This window comes from Anabrus simplex, chromosome 5 (assembly GCF_040414725.1).
Source record: "Anabrus simplex isolate iqAnaSimp1 chromosome 5, ASM4041472v1, whole genome shotgun sequence".
Taxonomy (NCBI): Eukaryota; Metazoa; Arthropoda; class Insecta; order Orthoptera; family Tettigoniidae; genus Anabrus; species Anabrus simplex.
In genome coordinates this window covers 330,213,818-330,234,388 of record NC_090269.1, presented here as the reverse complement: position 1 = coordinate 330,234,388, position 20,571 = coordinate 330,213,818, and the positions used below count along the sequence as shown (strand labels likewise).

At 36.1% G+C, this 20,571-nt stretch overlaps 1 protein-coding gene across 4 annotated transcripts in view; it reads left to right on the top strand.

The window, feature by feature from the left end:
* LOC136874066 (steroidogenic acute regulatory protein-like) overlaps positions 1–20,571 on the top strand; it is a 158,812-nt gene that overhangs the window by 119,067 nt on the left and 19,174 nt on the right. For all 4 annotated transcript variants that reach the window (XM_067147588.2, XM_067147586.2, XM_067147587.2 and 1 more), the window contains 3 exons: positions 10,558–10,713; positions 18,918–19,022; positions 19,113–19,288. In XM_067147588.2, coding sequence (XP_067003689.2) covers positions 10,558–10,713; positions 18,918–19,022; positions 19,113–19,288 — 437 coding nt within the window. The remainder of the gene's footprint in view (positions 1–10,557; positions 10,714–18,917; positions 19,023–19,112; positions 19,289–20,571) is intronic.

The window sequence follows — 20,571 nt, the reverse complement described above, 5'->3', positions numbered from 1 at the left end:
GAAATATTGATGGAGCCCTTTAACACAAAGTAGCAGATATTATTCAGAAAAATAATGACATTTTGACTAAAGAAAAGCACAGTTCATTAACTGATAAAAAGCAGTCATCTTCATACAGGCCATGAAGGCTTTGAGAGGGGTGGAAGGTAAAGGCCTCCACTATCTCTATCTTTGGCACGTGGAGGGGATACGGTGGTTACCTCTATGCTCTGCTGCCTTTGCTCCCTGGAATTAACATGGTACTCATTTTTGGTATACGCTGAGTGAACCTCAGGGCCATATACCTCCAGTGGAAATCTCGCTTCTTAAATTTTACAGCCTCCAGACAGGGAATCGAACCCATATCCTTCCAGGTAAAGCAAGCTCGCTTTTAATACCTCAGCCAGCCAACCTCTACTATTAATTGATAAAGAAAATAAGTCCAAAGAAAGTGGTAAAATGTCAAAAGAATATTGAAGACTGAAGATATATATACACACACACACACCTGTGCGTATGTGTGTTTTTATGAAAGTACTATAGATCTCATTGGGTTATATTTGCATGTGAATAACCTTTTATATGATTTTTTTTACTCAGCAAGTAGTCTACATGGCATGGATCATGTAGCTGTGAGCTTGCACTCAGGGGATAGTGAATTCGAGCCCCACCATCGGCAGCCCTAAAAATGGCTATCTGTGGTTTCCCGTTTTCACATGAGCAAATGCTGGGGCTGCACCTTAATTAAGGCCACCTTCTCAGTCTTAGCCCTTTCCTATCCCATTTTCACCATAGGGCCTGTTTGTTTCAGTGTGATGTAAAACAAATAATTTTTGCCTTTTAATATTTAGATTTTTTAGTTCTGTTAAACATTTTATTACTTTTAGCTTATAATATTTGCTAGTGATATACATATTAAAATGTATATTGACTAATGAAAGGAATTAGTCTTTTTTTTTTTAATGTACCATCTTCATCTCTGCACTTGAATTTGCCTTTTTATATATATATTTTGCATGTGTAAATTATTTGTGGTTTCTGCTTAAGTTGTGTTTCGTTACCCACACTGTTTGTGTCCAATTTTGATTATTGAGTGCCCATAAACCAAACCCTTATCAATATGTGTGACACTCTCCAGGAAACCATACCTTAAGTCGAAAAATTGCATTGATTTCTTTATTGCATATTTTGATAGTAGATAAATGTGCAATCATTTTTGTGTAAACTAGAAGTCTTTAGCTTAAAAACTGATCACTTTATGTAACTTTGAAGTTGTAGGACAGAATTTATTGAATTTCGAGGAAACCGGTTGGAAAATGGGGTATAGTACTCCAATAATAAGTTAAGGATGTAAGAAATTACAAAGGGTACTAGGAAAGTTTTGCAATACGCAAAAGCGGTTGGCTGGACACCCCTTTTATGGTGAGGGGTGAAAACCGGTCTAGAAGACAGCAAGGCGCGACCTTCACACCGGTTGTTACCATGCAGTGGGATTGAAAGCAAGTTATGTTATCAGTATGGTCTAAAGGTGAATATTGTGCAATTATCCACTACAATTTTGCTCGTGGATTAACTGTCGACCAGTGCCTGGAGGAAATGTCTCCCGTGCTGGGGAAAGACTGTCCACATCGGACAACAATTTTCCGCTGGTACAGAGTTTCAGAGGGGAAATTTTGGCGTTGAAGATGATCCTCGTTCTGCAGGACCGTCTGAATCAGTGACAGGAAAACATTGAAGCTGTGAGGAAAATGTTGCAGCAAGAGAGGCGGTTGACATATCGGCAGGTAGAAGAGACCCTCCACATCCCTGCACCGCTATTCATTCAGTTCTACATGACCATCTCCATGTTAGAAAGGTTTGTTTCCTTTGGGTGCCCCATTCACTTTCAGAGGAACAAAGGGCACGTTGAGTGAAATGGTGCCAAAAAATACTAAAACAGTTTGAAAATGGGATTTCGCGTAACGTCAGTAGCATCGTTACATGCGACGAAACTTGGCTTTATTATTATGATGTCCCAACAAAATCCCAGAACAAGGTGTGGCTGTTTAAAGATGAGGGTACTCCTGTGACTTTGCGAAAGTCAAGGTCAGTGAAGAAAAGGATGGTTGCAGTATTCTTCATTAAACGAGGCATCCTGACTCAGGTTGTGCTAGAAACACAAAGGACAGTTACTGCAAAGTGGTACAGTGAGACTTGTCTGCCTCAGATCACCCAGGCTCTCAAGCAGCTCCGTCCAAGGTCATGGCTCAACACTTGGCTCTTGCATCTCGACAATGCTCCAGCACATCGTGCTAATGTAACAATGGATTTTCTTGCCAGATCAGGGTTGACTGTGCTTGATCACCCTCCATACAGTCCTGATCTTGCCCCATGTGACTTCGCACTCTTCTCAGAAGTGAAGATGAAGCTGAAAGGCCTTCATTTTGTATCCAACGAGGAGCTTCTGGCAGCATGGGATCAAGAGTGTGAAAATGAAACCGAAGAAAAGAGGCAGAGTTGGTTCAGTGGCTGGTTCGACGTATGGAGAAGTGTATTGAATGCGGTGGAAATTATTTTGAAAAAGTCTAAAGCGTTCATTCGCATTGCAAAACTTTCCTAGTGCCCTTTGTATGACTGTTTCACTGGATAAAGGAATATCAGCTTTGCATATTAAAATAATTTTCATAAATATTTAGGAGTTTCATTCTCCGGGAATTAAATGTGTAAACATGTTCAAAATGTGAAAAAAGTGAAAAATAAAGTTTTAGTCTTGTGGCACTCAAATACGAAGTTCTGTCTTGGATACAAATAAGATATGGTTATAACAATAATAATAATCTATACAAACATCAGAAAAACATTGTTACTTGTATAAGCGAGGCTCCTGGTTTTCTATGGGCACCTAATCCGCATGAACCCCTGCAGACATACCGACAGGATCTTTGCTGTGGCAGGTAGAGGGAAGGCATACAGGAACAAGTGGATCTCTTCAGTCAAGTCAGATCTGGAACAACTGGGGATCTCGCATGAGTCAATACATGACCGCCCCCAGTTTCAGCAAGCCATCCAGTGGGGAATTTTTCCAACGTCACTTACGAGTAGGAAGAACACAGGAACCAGCAGACCTATGTGGACGGAGGAAGGAAAGCTGACTCACAGCCAGAAAATTAAGGAATACTGGAAGAGGAGAAAAACGTTTGGCCCAAGTGATGAGAAGATACGAGCCCTGTAGTCCTCAGTAGGCCCAAACGATAAATAATAATAATAATAATAATAATAATAATAATAATGTTAGATGGATATTTTAAAAGGTCGTTATGAAACTACACACAGTCAGTATACAATTTATGATGTATTATTTAATTCATTTTCCGGGTTGAACCGTGTTGTACTTGTACGCATATCACGTACAGTTTGCCGACGTTTCGAATACATTGCAGTATTCTTTGTCAAGGCGACTGAAATACCCCTACTCGATCCGAGGTAATCAGTCTCCCAGGCAGAAATTACACTACTAGAGTGGCCTTGATCTTGGCCTTTTATATCCTAGCCTATCTGGCTGACGTAAGCCCTGGCTGTCTCGCGAGGCTTCTGGAAAGTTTATGTCACAGCCAGGTAGTGGGGGCTTGCCCGCGCTGTTATGTAATGGGGTTGCGGCCCGTGTACGTCTGTATGTCTTAAACTATGAATGATGGGCATCCAAGAATTAACTGATTTTGTATCCTTCTTCTAAATTTATGTTATTCGGATGTTTCTTGATTTCGATAGCCTCGCGGATTTTCCTTTCCAGGTTCCAAGGGATAGCTGCCAGGATCTTGGTCTTGTCAAATGATATTCCGTGCCTAGTTTCGTAGGAATGCTTGGCTACTGCTGAAATATCTGTGTTTTGGTTCTTGGTGTGACGGATATGTTCTTTTAAGCGGGTGGAGATCAGACGTTTTGTCTCACCTACATAACAAGCTCCACAGCTACATTCAATGTGATACACTCCAGGGGCCTGTAATTCTATTGTGTCTTTTACTGGTGGTAGATAACGGGCTAGCTTACGGTGAGGTTTATAGATAGTTTTTAAGTTGTATTTTTCTTGGATGCCCATCATTCATAGTTTAAGACATACAGACGTACACGGGCCGCAACCCCATTACATAACAGCGCGGGCAAGCCCCCACTACCTGGCTGTGACATAAACTTTCCAGAAGCCTCGCGAGACAGCCAGGGCTTACGTCAGCCAGATAGGCTAGGATATAAAAGGCCAAGATCAAGGCCACTCTAGTAGTGTAATTTCTGCCTGGGAGACTGATTACCTCGGATCGAGTAGGGGTATTTCAGTCGCCTTGACAAAGAATACTGCAACGTATTCGAAACGTCGGCAAACGGTACGTGATATGCGTACAAGTACAACACGGTTCAACCCGGAAAATGAATTAAATAATTCTTCACACCGTGGAAGCTTCACATCTAAGAATTTATGATGTACATTACTAATCTATCTTATATCCTGTAATAACAAAACTGAATTGTTGCTCATTTTTCTAGAATACTCTTAATTACGTACGGCTTTTCCTTTTGCGAACATAATCTGTCATGCTGCTTGACGCAAGTTCAGTGGCCTTAATTTTGCCTAGCCGTTGGCACAACGAACCCCCCCGTTTCTACTGTGCAGTACTCTTGAATGTTGTCGAACAGATATTTAGTCCTTTCTGCAGTCATCGCTTTTACTTCCAACTTCTTAGGTAGGTTCTGAGGAAGATTATCTGCCTTGCAAGTCTTCACAGTTACAGTTGGACAGTCCAATTTTTGTTAACATGTATTGACCCTGGGTATATTCATTTTCACAGTAAAATGACTGAAAGATGTGATCTAAGAAACTCTTTTCTAATCATGTTGGCAGTCATGCATATTTATTAACAGCTCGCCAGTTTCTTTTCTGATGATAACAGCTTTGTTAAGTTTTGACTCAGCGGTGCTATCTTATATGACTGAGACAATGTCTGTCATGCGGTACTTCCTTTTCATGAGACCAAAAGTCCATTACAGGATGTTAACATTTTTAGTTAAACATCGTTAAAATGGAGACATGTTTCCCCCTCCATGTGGGGCATCATCAGTCATATCAAAGCACCTCAAAATTAAACCAGACGTCTGGTTGGAAATTATGAACATAATATGTAAGAAAGAATACATTAAAAAACACGTACAAGGTCCTATCCTAAACAAAATAACAATAGACTAGTTACACATAGTAAAATACGCTAGTGGTTTCTTAATATTAAAATGAGGCCATCATATGCACAGTATAAAAATGAAAGTAATCAAAGTCTATATGATATTGAGTTCAATGGTAGTTCTACGTAGTATATACAAATGTTGCTAAAATAAAACACTATTTATAATTACTGTACACTTATTTATAATTGTTAAAATTGATGAGGTAAAACATTCCAATTTGTCTATTTGTAATTTGGCTCCAACTAAAATAATTCGCACTAGGATTCATGAGGTAGTCAACTCCGTTGGTCACTCTCTATATGAATGGAGTGCACAGTGCAAGTGAACAGCTTTTGTTGATTATAAAATGAGGCTGTGCTAAGACAGAGTTAAAACAACACCGGCTTCAAATGAAGATAGTTAAAAACATCATTAGGTTCTTCCTAGTTGACTAAAGGTTTGCGTATATTTTGTTGTTGAAGTGTGGGAAAATCAGTTGTTGGTTGAATGGGCAACGGTCGAAAATGTTGTGCAGTGCAATCGGTGTTTGAGCTGTCCTACATGTGAGGGAAATCTGAAAATGGAGGATTTGTCTTAATTAGTTAAGTGAAATGACGGAAAAAGAGAAAAAAAGTGGGAAATCGTTGAGAAATGAAAGATGTGAAAGTTAAAACTTACCTTGAAAGCTGTTGAGCTGTTACCTAATTGCTGGGAGGTTTGTGGAGCACTGGCTGTCGCTAATGTCCTGCTCCTTGTGTTGTACGTGTGACGTCTTAGAGGAGGGGAGTGGATTTGAGAAGGCGTGGCTGTGGGTATGTGATTGGTGCTTGGAGAGGAGTTGTGTGTATTGGAGGGAGAATAGGGGCGTGATAAGTTGAGCGGCTTAGTGGGGGTGCTTGGAGAGCTTGTTTTGAGGACGTTAACAAGTCTTTGTCTTTCAGATTTAAACTATTGAGCGAAAATATTAATTGTTCGTAAAGAGGGCTTCGGTTGTCTATTGGATCATTTAAATTTTTATTCTTATTATATTTTTGGTCCAAAAAAATGTATAAATTTTCGAACTCGGTCATGAGCCTGCCTTTATCTAGTCTTTTTAAAATTTGGAGATCCTGTTTGATTGTGGTAAAACTATGTCCAGTGTCTTTCATATGGATGCTCATGGCCGAGTGTTTATTGTGCTTTTGGGCATTGAAATGTTCTGCATATCTAATTGCAAAGCTTCTACCAGTTTGACCGATATATGAACTGTTACATTCAGCACATTTCAGTCTATAAATGCCAGAGCCCGAAAATTTATTGTTGTCCGAGTTTATCTTATTGTGGTTGAAAAATAGCTTTTGATTAGAATTATGGGTCTTATAGGCTACCCTAATATCATGTTTTTTTAAAGGGGTAGCAATTTGATGTATAATGGGGTTAATGTAGGTGAAAGATGCATATTTAGGCTTATTAATTTTTATTGGGGAGAGGTTCGTGGCCAATTTCAATTTCACTTTATTGATTATTTTCTGTATGATTGAGGGATTGTATCCATTGAAAACAGCTATTTCTTTTATGGTACTTATTTCTTTTTTTAAATTGACGGTTGACATGGGAATTTTTAACGCTCTGTACACTAAACTGTAAAACGAGGCTTGTTTGTGCGATTGTGGGTGAAGAGAATGTTGTTTTATTGTTGTGGGAGTGAATGAAGATTTTCTGTGAATCTGGAAATCGAAATTGTTTAAGGTCCTGGTGATTGTAATGTCTAAAAAATTGATGAAATTATTGTCCTCATCTTCTTTAGTAAACTTGATGCAATTATCAAGGCTGTTTAAGTAAGTTAGTATGTCTTCACTATTGTTGCAGCTTTTGTCTATTATTGCTAGTGTGTCATCGACATAGCGTAGCCAAAGACACAAACCATTAATGCTGTTTGTTATTTTACTATTTTCGAGGTTGTCCATATAAATTTCGGCGAGTATTCCCGAAATGGGATCACCCATGGCTAGACCTTCTTGTTTGTATATCTTATTATTGAACGTAAAATAATTGTTATGAAGGACGAAAGTTAGTAATTTTAAGCATTCTTCTATTTCTAACTGACTTAAGGTGCTGTGTTTAGAAAGATTAGTTTGTATGATTTCGATAGTTTTTTGAGCGGGAATGTTCGAGAACATATTGGTAATGTCAAATGAGCACATTATGTGGTTAGGCTGCAAATTAAATTTATTTAAAGTTTCGCATAATTCTATTGAGTTTTTAATAGGGTGTTTATTGTGAAATGTGAAGTGTTTCTTAAGGAATTTTTGGAGGAACTGAGAAGTTTTGTATGTTGGGCTGTTTTGGCTATTTATGATGGGTCGAATGGGAACGTCATTTTTATGTATTTTTGGCAGTGATCTGACGGTGGGTAATTTGGGATTCATGTTGATGAGTTTTTGATGTTCGTGTTCATTAAATAAAAAAGGTGAATTTTTTAGGAGTGTTTTTAAATTACGCTGAGTTTTTAAGATAGGATCTTTTGAAATTATTGAGTAAAAATTATCGGAAAAGAAATCCTCCGTTTTTTGGATGTAGTCGTGTTTATTCATTAGGACTACGGTATTGCCTTTGTCTGCTTTCGTTACTATAACATTATTGGTGTCTACCTTTTTTCTTAATTCGTGGGTTTGTTTGAGAACGGTGAAATTATTGATGTTGGAAACTTCTTTTACAAGGGTGGGTAATTTCTTTTTTATCTCATATCTCACGTCATTTTGTCTGTCGAAGGGAATTTGTTTATTTATGTTGGATTCAACTTCAGCTATTGTGGTAATTATGTCCTCGGCTTTATTTGGACAGGGTCAATTATATTTTAGGCCTTGGTCAAAGAAATTGATTTCATTATCCAAAAATGTGGTGTTAGATAAATTGATAGTGGTTGGAGTGTTTTTCCATGAGGGGGTGAAAGTTTCTCTATTTTTGTTTTGGTTTATGGATTTAGGTTTCTCCTCTAATAGACATGTCAACTTGTGGTCTAAGGTTTTTTGTTTTTTGTCTAATATGTTCTGCAATTTATGTGCAATGTGTCTGGTATGAGCTCCATTCGAGAGGTGATAATGATTGAGCAGTGATCAATGTTCCCGGTAAAGCTGCAGGTTTAGTAGGGATTTTTTTCTATAGATTAGTTTAATTTCATTTCTAAGCCAGATGGTGTTGACTTTATTTTGGACGTCTTTAGATTTGAGTGTTGGAATGTTTTTCCTTTGAGTTGATTTTAAGAAATTCGGCACCAGACCTAATCTTAAACATTCTTTTAAGAATAAAATATCTTTTGAAATTTTACCGATTTTGATTTTGAGGTTTTGATATCTATTTTTATTTTTATTAGCCTGGTTGGCTTTATCATTACAAGTAATGAAAATCATTTTATTTTCCGTATTGAAAGAATCTCAATAATAATATAAGAGAATTTATTGGACTCCAACCTATTCAATACATTACAGGATGTTAACATTCTTAGTTAAGCATCGTTAAAATGGAGACATGTTTCGCCCTCCATGTGGGGCATCATCAGTCATATCAAAGCACCTCAAAATTAAATCAGACGTCTGGTTGGAAATTATGAACATAATATGTAAGAAAGAATACATTAAAAAACACGTACAAGGTCCTATCCTAAACGAAATAACAATAGACTAGTTACACATAGTAAAATACGCTAGTGGTTTCTTAATATTAAAATGAGGCCATCATATGCACAGTATAAAAATGAAAGTAATCAAAGTCTATATGATATTGAGTTCGATGGTAGTCCTACGTAGTATATACAAATGTTGGCAAAATAAAACACAATTTATAATTACTGTACACTTATTTATAATTGTTAAAATTGATGAGGTAAAACATTCCAATTTGTCTATTTGTAATTTGGCTCCAACCAAAATAATTCGCCCTAGGATTCATGAGGTAGTCAACTCCGTTGGTCACTCTCTATATGAATGGAGTGCACAGTGCAAGTGAACAGCTTTTGTTGATTATAAAATGAGGCTGTGCTAAGACAGAGTTAAAACAACACCGGCTTCAAATGAAGATAGTTAAAAACATCATTAGGTTCTTCCTAGTTGACTAAAGGTTTGCGTATATTTTGTTGTTGAAGTGTGGGAAAATCAGTTGTTGGTTGAATGGGCAACGGTCGAAAATGTTGTGCAGTGCAATCAGTGTTTGAGCTGTCCTACATGTGAGGGAAATCTGAAAATGGAGGATTTGTCTTAGTTAAGTGAAATGACGGAAAAAGATAAAAAAAAGGGGGAAATTATTGAGAAATGAAAGATGTGAAAGTTGTATATACTACGTAGAACTACCATCGAACTCAATATCATATAGACTTTGATTACTTTCGTTTTTATACTGTGCATATGATGGCCTCATTTTAATATTAAGAAACCACTAGCTTATTTTACTATGTGTAACTAGTCTATTGTTATTTCGTTTAGGATAGGACCTTGTACATGTTTTTTAATGTATTCTTTCTTACATATTATGTTCATAATTTCCAACCAGACGTCTGGTTTAATTTTGAGGTGCTTTGATATGACTGATGATGCCCCACATGGAGGGCGAAACATGTCTCCATTTTAACGATGCTTAACTAAAAATGTTAACATCCTGTAATGTATTGAATAGGTTGGAGTCCAATAAATTCTCTTATATTATTATTGAGATTCTTTCAATACGGAAAATAAAATGATTTTCATTACTTGTAACCAAAAGTCCAGTCAAAAAAATAATTCATATGACTCACTGGCAGAAAGAAAATCGTTATTTCTTCATGTAAACCTCATTTAACTCTCCACACGATAATTTTATTTTTTTGTTTAACGCAGTTGTCAGCATGAAGAAATAAATCACAGCACTATGACCGGGCTTCTGTGCAGGCAGTCCAACTTTCTTAAAATTATCAGTTATAAAATAAGCAGCCAACTAAATGTATATAATTGTAATTATACGTTATCTTGATGCACAAGCTGGTTATTTCATATTTCGGAACAAGAAGATAATGCAGGAACTTAATTTAAGAAATCATACCCTAAGTCCCCACTGTCAAGTCCCATTGTGACTTAAGGTATGGTTTTATTAGACTGCATGGCTTGATTCCAAGTTCTTTTGAAGACTTTTCTGTATGGTCAAGTCACTGTCACTCCTTTCATCACGTTGTTCAAGGATCAGGCTAACAGATGGCACTGAAATTTAAAAATCGATATTCCATGTCCCCGTTTTTTCCTTCGTAGCATAAAATTTTGTCATGTGACTTAAGGTATGTTTCCTTAGAGAGTATCACATATGGTATAATGTCTTCCAGCTTATTTTTAGTTGAATTACTATCATGACTTACTGACTCATGAAGATATGTATAACTGTTTTCATTAGAATCGATATCAAGGATACCTCCTCCAGTGCAATGACATCGTAGAGACAGCATTGCGGATGCTTAATGCTCCTGACTGGAGGCTGGAAAAGACAACTGTTCAAGGAGACATCATCCATAGCAAGAAAATACGTGGCTCAAAAATATACCGCATGACGGTAAGTTTGAAGAAAATTGCTATGAGTATAGTAACTTATGAATTGTTGTCATTATCATAGAATCTTGGTGTTTTACATAACTCATATAATTGTCAGCATGAAGAAATAAATCACAGCACTATGACTGGACTCTTGTGCAGGCAGTTCAACTTTGTTAAAATTATCAGTTATAAAATAAGCAGCCAACTAAATGTCTATAATTGTAATTATACGTTATCTTGATGCACAAGCTGGTTATTTCATATTTTGGTACAAGAAAATAATGCAGGAACTTCATTTAAGAAATCATACCTTAAGTCCCCAATGTCCCCAAGTCTGTAAACTTTGTCCAGGGTTGCAACAAAATTGAACTCTGGTAAAACCTATTTTGTACAGTTTGGTTTTTTTACAGATCATATTTAGAGGATTATGCTGTTTATTTTACAGATGAAAACTAATACTCTTACTAATAAACCGTGTATAAGCCTCCTGTGTGTACATCTGTTATAGTTATTCACTAAATTGCTTATAGAGACGAGGACCCTTGTATAAGCATTGTATAGCAACGATCGATGAAAAAGAAACAATGAGCAATCAGTTTATTTTTGTGGTATTTACTCTCTGCAGCAATATTATAGTGTTAAAATATCAGACTCATCCACTAAGTACACATTGAAAGAATGGAAAATGGTCTCCACGACATTTGTAACACAGAAAGCATAGAAGGAGGTTATGGAGGCTGGACAGGTTCATAAAACAAAACACTTTAAGAGAAGGAGTGACCCATTTCCGCTAGGTGACAAAAGTTTTAAAATGAAATATATATGTAAGAAAGAGTATGCTCGAATTGTCATTACCAAAGACAGAAATGACTTAATGAAAGGTGTGAACTTGATGTTCTCACAGCACTTCAGACATGAGCGTGGAATGAGGTGAGAATAAGATACTGCTGAAATATGTGTTTTACTCTCCCGTTCTTGTTTATTTGAGCTTTCTAATCTATTCTATTCGGTGTTGTAGTAAGGATGTAAAGGAGAAGGCATATAAGTCTCTGGTAAGACCCCAACTAGAGTATGGTTCCAGTGTATGGGACCCTCACCAGGATTACCTGATTCAAGAACTGAAAAAAATCCAAAGAAAAGCAGCTCGATTTGTTCTGGGTGATTTCCGACAAAAGAGTAGCGTTACAAAAATGTTGCAAAGTTTGGGTTGGGAGGAATTGAGAGAAAGAAAAAGAGCTGCTCGACTTAGTGGTATGTTCAACAATGATAAAGGTGTTTTAATTTATTCCACCTATTCAATACTTATATTATCACGTATAGTTGTTACATAATTAAATTCTTAGTTACATGGGACATGTTTCGCCCTCATTTAAGGGCATCTTCAGCCTAAATACAATAATCAAAAATACAACTAAATTAAAAGTGGAAGTTAAATACAATCATCAAAAATACAACTAAAATAAAAAGTGGAAGTTAAACGTTTAGTCTGTTCTTAAAATTCAGAACAATAAAATTGTGAAAAATGATAAAATAAAAAGATGCTAATGGAAAACTGTCTTATGATTAAACTATAATCTTGTCGGAGACTAAAACTTCTATTAAAATTCGAATTACAACAGTTCATATAAAATATTGGAAAATCAAAGTGGTAGTAATAAAAAGCCAACGACATGAGGGCGTGTACACAAGCATAAACTTGATTGTCATGAATACAATCTTTTCAAGGCCGCTGATGAAATTCGTAGTAAGTAAGGCAGAAGCGTCTATTGAAAAATTGTAAGAGGCCGTTAGCACCGGTAGGTAATAAAATGGCTGAATCCTTGCCAGAAAATGTCAACAGATGCAGAAATAAGTTTTCTGTAAGAGAAGGAAAAGTAGAAATAAGAAATTGAACGTAAGGAGAGAATTCAGTCTTACATAATTTTGAAACAGATGAGGACTTACATGTAAGTGGAAGTTGTTATTTCTTAACTACTGTTGAGTTGGTTGCTGCCCGTCTGTTGGCTCTAAGTCTGGTGTTATAACTGTGCTGCAGAGGCGGTAGCGAACTCGGAGGGGAAGGAATAGGGGAGTGCGGAAGGGAGGAGAGGATGGGTGGAGTCAAATGTGACGAGGCTGACAAAGGGGCGGAGTCAACAGCATTGCTGGAAGTAGGCCTAATATCTGTAGGTATGGGAGGAGTATTAGGGTTTGAAGAATTAAATATATTAGGTATCCTAAATTTATTCGAACTAACTGACTTTAATAATTTCGGCATTAATTCATGTAACATACTTTTATTGTCCGTGGTTTCATTGAGATTCTTTTGCTTATTGTACGTCTGATCTAAATAGATGTATAAACTTTCTAATTCATTCAGCATTCTTCCTTTTTGTATGTTTCTAATTATCGTTAAGTCTTTCTCTATGGATTCAAATCTGTGGCCAGTCTCCCTCATATGCAAACTCATCGCTGAGTATTTCCTATGTTTTTCCGCGTTAACATGTTCCATGTATCTTGTCATAAAATTTCTCCCAGTCTGTCCAACATATGAAAAATTACACTGAGTACATTTAAGTCTGTATACTCCCGATCCTAAATAACGATTCTTATCATAATTAACTTTTTTATGATTAAAGAATATGGACTGGTTAGTATTAGTAGTTTTAAAAGCTATATTAAAATTATGTTTCTTGAATACGCTAGTAATCTGGTGTATAGCTGGATTATTAAAAGTGAATGTAGCATACTCAGTTTTTTTGGTCTTTTCTGGTATCAGATTCGTAGATAATTTGTTCTTAATTTTATTGATTAATTTGTTGATCATTTCTATTTTGAAACCATTTTGTTTAGCGAGGTATCTAATATAATTTAATTCTTTCTTCAAATTCATGGGAGATAGAGGGATTCTAAATGCTCTATAAATTAGACTGTGAAAAGATGCTTGTTTATGTGGACTCGGGTGTAAAGAGGAATTGTTTATAGTTGTAGATGATTGTGTCGGTTTTCTAAATATTTGGAAATCAAAAGTGTTAACCTTACGCGTAACTGTTACATCTAGAAAATTCAATGAGTTATCGACTTCGTCCTCTTTCGTGAATTTCAAATTAGGTTCGATTTCATTTAATTTATTTAAGATTTCTTGACTATTAGTGACATCTTTGTTTATGATTACAAATGTATCATCTACATATCTCAACCATAAATCTATTCCTTTAATTTTTGCTATTATTTCATTGTGTTCGATTGAATCCATAAATATGTCGGCAAGGATGCCCGATATTGGGTCACCCATTGCTAATCCATTCTGTTTATAAATATTATTGTTAAATGTGAAGTAGTTATTGTCTAATACGAACTTTAACAATCTAGTGAATTCTTCTACTTCCATTTTACTAAGATTACTGTGTTTACAAATATTATCATGAATGATATTAATAGTTTTATCTGTCGGAATATTCGGGAACATATTCACTACGTCATACGAACACATCATCTGGTTTGGTAGTACGCCAAATCCAAGCAAAATGTCACACAAGTCAATGGAATTTCTTAATGGTTGTTTATTATTAAAAGTGTAATGTCTTTTCAAAAAATTGTGAATGTATTTGGAGACTTTATACGTGGGAGAATTACGGCAATTGATAATCGGACGAATCGGAATATCTCCCATGAATTTGAAGAAAGAATTAAATTATATTAGATACCTCGCTAAACAAAATGGTTTCAAAATAGAAATGATCAACAAATTAATCAATAAAATTAAGAACAAATTATCTACGAATCTGATACCAGAAAAGACCAAAAAAACTGAGTATGCTACATTCACTTTTAATAATCCAGCTATACACCAGATTACTAGCGTATTCAAGAAACATAATTTTAATATAGCTTTTAAAACTACTAATACTAACCAGTCCATATTCTTTAATCATAAAAAAGTTAATTATGATAAGAATCGTTATTTAGGATCGGGAGTATACAGACTTAAATGTACTCAGTGTAATTTTTCATATGTTGGACAGACTGGGAGAAATTTTATGACAAGATACATGGAACATGTTAACGCGGAAAAACATAGGAAATACTCAGCGATGAGTTTGCATATGAGGGAGACTGGCCACAGATTTGAATCCATAGAGAAAGACTTAACGATAATTAGAAACATACAAAAAGGAAGAATGCTGAATGAATTAGAAAGTTTATACATCTATTTAGATCAGACGTACAATAAGCAAAAGAATCTCAATGAAACCACGGACAATAAAAGTATGTTACATGAATTAATGCCGAAATTATTAAAGTCAGTTAGTTCGAATAAATTTAGGATACCTAATATATTTAATTCTTCAAACCCTAATACTCCTCCCATACCTACAGATATTAGGCCTACTTCCAGCAATGCTGTTGACTCCGCCCCTTTGTCAGCCTCGTCACATTTGACTCCACCCATCCTCTCCTCCCTTCCGCACTCCCCTATTCCTTCCCCTCCGAGTTCGCTACCGCCTCTGCAGCACAGTTATAACACCAGACTTAGAGCCAACAGACGGGCAGCAACCAACTCAACAGTAGTTAAGAAATAACAACTTCCACTTACATGTAAGTCCTCATCTGTTTCAAAATTATGTAAGACTGAATTCTCTCCTTACGTTCAATTTCTTATTTCTACTTTTCCTTCTCTTACAGAAAACTTATTTCTGCATCTGTTGACATTTTCTGGCAAGGATTCAGCCATTTTATTACCTACCGGTGCTAACGGCCTCTTACAATTTTTCAATAGACGCTTCTGCCTTACTTACTACGAATTTCATCAGCGGCCTTGAAAAGATTGTATTCATGACAATCAAGTTTATGCTTGTGTACACGCCCTCATGTCGTTGGCTTTTTATTACTACCACTTTGATTTTCCAATATTTTATATGAACTGTTGTAATTCGAATTTTAATAGAAGTTTTAGTCTCCGACAAGATTATAGTTTAATCATAAGACAGTTTTCCATTAGCATCTTTTTATTTTATCATTTTTCACAATTTTATTGTTCTGAATTTTAAGAACAGACTAAACGTTTAACTTCCACTTTTTATTTTAGTTGTATTTTTGATGATTGTATTTAACTTCCACTTTTAATTTAGTTGTATTTTTGATTATTGTATTTAGGCTGAAGATGCCCTTAAATGAGGGCGAAACATGTCCCATGTAACTAAGAATTTAATTATGTAACAACTATACGTGATAATATAAGTATTGAATAGGTGGAATAAATTAAAACACCTTTATCATTGTTGAACTGTTAAATTTTCAATACGGACCTAATATGAGGTTTATAACATGTTAGTGGTATGTTCCGAGCTGTCAGCGGTGAGATGGCTTGGAATGACATTAGTAGACAAATAAGTTTGAGTGGCGTATATAAAAGTAGGAAAGATCACAATAGGAAGATAAAGTTGGGATTCAAGAGGAGAAATTGGGGCAAATATTCATATATAGGAAGGGGAGTTAGGGATTGGAATAACTTACCAAGGGAGACGTTCAATAAATTTCCAATTTCTTTGAAATCATTTAGGAATAGGCTAGGAAAACAATGGATAGGGAATCTGCCACCTGGGCGACTGCCCTAAATGCAGCTCAGGATTGATTGATTGATTGATTGATTGATTGATTGATTGATTGATTGATTGATTGATTGGTTGATTGATTGACACTAAGAAATGATTGGAAACCATGAAAACCAATTTGGCAGTGATTCCTGGTGGATTGACATCGGTAATTCAACCTTTGGACATTTCGATAAATAAACAATTCAAGGACAATCTCCAAAAAATTTAATCATTGTTCGATGGCAGAAAGTGTGCGTAATCTTATTCAGATGGGCAAGATTCAGAAACCACCAGTGGAACTCCTTTGTGAATGGATATTGCACCCTTGGGACATGATATCTTTGAAAAGAGCTATGAAAAAGAAAACTGGAATCTTGGATACCTTAAACAGGAGTGAAGATGTCTTCTTATGAAGAGATGTGAGCTGTTATAGCAGGAGCAATTTTTCCTGCAGTGCTGGTAGCATTGTCAAAGTAAAGGGTGGTGGGTTTTTTGTTGTTGTTTTTTCTCAGTATGTCTATTAGTAACGAACTTGGTACTTTATTTTATTCATATTTATTTTGCTTCAGATCTTATCATCAGCTCAAAATGGAAAGGATATTTCCCAGTGTGTGTACTTCAGACTTGCATGTCCAACTTGCCTGAAGTAGTTTACTCTCTTTGACTGTTCAGAAGAAAACTTATGCTTTCAAATGACCATGACTCCAAATGAGTTGAACCAATATTTTGTGCATCTTTTAAATGTAAATAACATGTTTGTTTATCTGAATCCCTTGAATAATTTACACACCCATATTTTTTTCCTGTATTTCCTGAAGATACCCTCCATCCTAACACCTCTGACATTCCACATTACAATATTAATCAGATTTGTTAACCCAAATCATTTGGCCTTATCCATATGCAAGTTGGTCTCTTCTGCCAGGGCTACTATCCTACTATCAAATTGGTTCATTCTGCGCTTACAGCGTACATATACATTATTTTAGTCCCTTAAATGCCACTGGAGTGCTACAAAAATTTTCCATAAATGGTACAAAATTACCCCTTAAAGTGCAAGTTTACAAGTAGGCAATGCCGGGCTGAGTGGCTCAGACGGTTAAGGCGCTGGCCTTCTAACCCCAACTTGGCAGGTTCGATCCTGGCTCAGTCCGGTGGTATTTGAAGGTGCTCAAATACGACAGCCCCGTGTCGGTAGATTTACTGGCACGTAAAAGAACTCCTGCGGGACTAAATTCCGGCACCTCGGCGTCTCCGAAGACCTTAAAAAGTAGTTAGTGGGACGTTAAACAAATAACATTATTATTATTATTACAAGTAGGCATAGTATATCTAAGGGCCAATGACCTTCGATGTTAGGCCCCTTAAAACAACAAGCAACAGCAACAAACAACAAGTACAGTATATCTAAGCTCAAAGTGCTGAATCAAATGCTTAAATCCTTTATCTTCTATAATGCTGAATGGGTGGTTGCCTTTGCATGTCATGTAAGCTATTTTCCTGGTAATTACCTTTGATTGATTATTTCTTCGTTTAAATTTGGATTTACCATCCAGAAAAGATGTGAGAATAGGCTGGCTAATATTTGAGTACTATGATGTTGATGATGATAACAAGGTTAATGCCTTCAAAGTCGAATGAACAGCCACTGGCTCTTCCACTGCCATTTCTTCCCTTGTTGCATTTACACTGCATTGATATCTTTTTTGGGATGTTCATTAAAAATAAATGGCACGGTTGTCGCCAACAGAATCCAATTGGAAATAGTTCCACACTTCACTCATGTTATCCAAAAGTGGTAGATTATGAAACACATCAGCTTCTGTCACTTCAATAACAACTGACTTGAAATTTTAAAATAGTAATCTAAAATCAAAATCAGGTTTCATCCTAAAGGTGCTAACATTTTTACAATAAGTTTCTTCCTTGCTTGTGATTTTATAGATTAAATAGATCACAGGATTTTTTTTTAAATGAAAGTCTTTGTTATTGGTTACACTCAAAAGTAGGTTATTTTGTAGGTGAAGCATGATTTTTCCATAGCTGCCCAAACTGAAAATAAATAATGCTACAAATTTGTGCAATATAACAAACAAAAATATGTTCCTCAAGCTGCAGCTCAGCATGTTTTTATTGCCCTGTGAATGACTTTTAAAGAAATGTGTACTTCAGACATACTGATGTTAGAACATCTGTAGAAATTCGGAGATGTGGAGATTGTCCTTTTCCTGTTCTGTTTTCATGTTTGTCCTTGTCTCCTTTTCTATTGCTCTCTCTTCCAGCACTGGTCTCTCATTATGTCTATCGTATTGTGTGTTCTATTCATATCCCTATCTTTCTATAGTCTAAACATTTTGTTTTAACATATTGGAAAATTTTTTAAAACCATAATGAGCAAGACTAAAGAGGTCTCACTTTTCTCTCAATTATTCGTAAAAGTAAACATGTTTTGCTGTAAACTTATGGGAATAAGAAAACATCAAAATTAGCTTGGTATTCATTCTCCAGTGTTGGCCGACAGAGCAGTTTGGGTTTCATAAATTGGTTTCATGGTATTCCAGTAATTTTCATGAAACTTAATGTCCTTTTGTTCTGTTGTACCATCAGAACAACTTTTGCTTTAATTTTGCGACTCCTCTTTGTTTAGGGAGTAATTGATGTGCTACCTTCCCAGTTGCTGGATCTGTTGTTTTATGACATTGAAGATCTTCCTTCCTGGAACCCTACTATCCTCAAATGTAAACGTGTGGAGGTTAGTAAAGTGATTTGACATCTCTTGCTGAATGCTACTTTACACTTACGCTATTGTAGAAATTTAATATTCTGAACATTGTCTCATCAGGTTATTGATGACCAAACAGATATCATCTACCAAGTGACTGCAGAAGCTGGAGGAGGTATTGTAGCAAGTCGGGACTTTGTCAATCTGCGACACTGGGTCCTAGTAGATAATAGCTACGTATCTGCTGCAGTGTCGATCACTCACCCTAGTCACCCGCCGCACAAAAAATATATCAGGTGTGTATGAGAACTACTGTGCACACATAGTTTGTTGAGTGCTGTCTTTACAGGCAAGTACAGACAGGGGAGGTCTGCTTTTGTGTGATCCTGCAAAACATTTGCATTTAACATGACAAAGGTATAAGGAGAATAGGAGAAGAATTATCCACCTTTCAATACAAAATTAAATGGAATAACTAAAAACTACACATTTCATATGTATGGGACCGGTTTCGGCCCTTGCGTAGGGTCATCTTCAGCCATGTATTTTAAAATCGGCAAGTTTCACACAAGTAAAACAAACAAGCAAACAAACAAACAAACAAACAAACCTAAAAACAAAAAGTGAAGCAAATGGGGAAATGTAGTAAATCATTGACAGGGTTCTCAACTAAAATGGCGACTCAGAGGGGCAGCATGTTTTACTATCGACTAAAGTTATTAATGCTACTATGTACAGTTATTTGCAAATGCACTCAAGTTCCAGTTTACCACTTCATGCTGTATGTACTTAAACTAACTTGACCAGCCACCTAGCATTCTGGCACATCGAAATGTGCTCTCCAACCTGGCCTCTCAGCATGGTGTCATCCTCAGAGCAGTTCACTGCACAACATGCACAAACATAACACCCTGAATTCACTTGGACTTAGAGCCGATTGATCATTTCACTGACTTACTGATTCAGTAAGCCAACACTCGGTGATTAACCAAAGTACTTCTGATGTGTTCACAAAGATGCACACAAAATACTGTCAGTTGCATACATTAATTAATTTTCATCTTAACTTCACATTAAACACACACATCAACAAACCACCATTTTTAACAGCTGCCTGTCACGAAGCACAAGGAGACTAAGACTGCCATCTTGAGACAGTTGACTGCTGACTGCCACTTAGCATGTCGGCATAAACACAACACAAGAACAACTCCTGTTAAACAATAACTCAACTCCGTCATCTAGACTTCCTCTTTATATAGGCAACCTGGCCAGGCTTCTAGAAGGATATATCACAACATATCTTCCAGTAAATTCGAGAGTGCTTAATAACATAGTTATAATGTAAAGAACATTCTAAAACCATCTAGTATCAAAGATACATTATTCTGGATGTTACAGTGTGTTGCACAATGTTACTGTGGATTATACATCATATATACAGGTAATAATAAATTATATACTATTAATTACAGGTTCTTACATGAACGAAATTCACATAAATATATATTTTTTAATACAGCACATGTTTCATGATATAACCTCACAAATAATACGCTCGTATCATTTGTACATATGG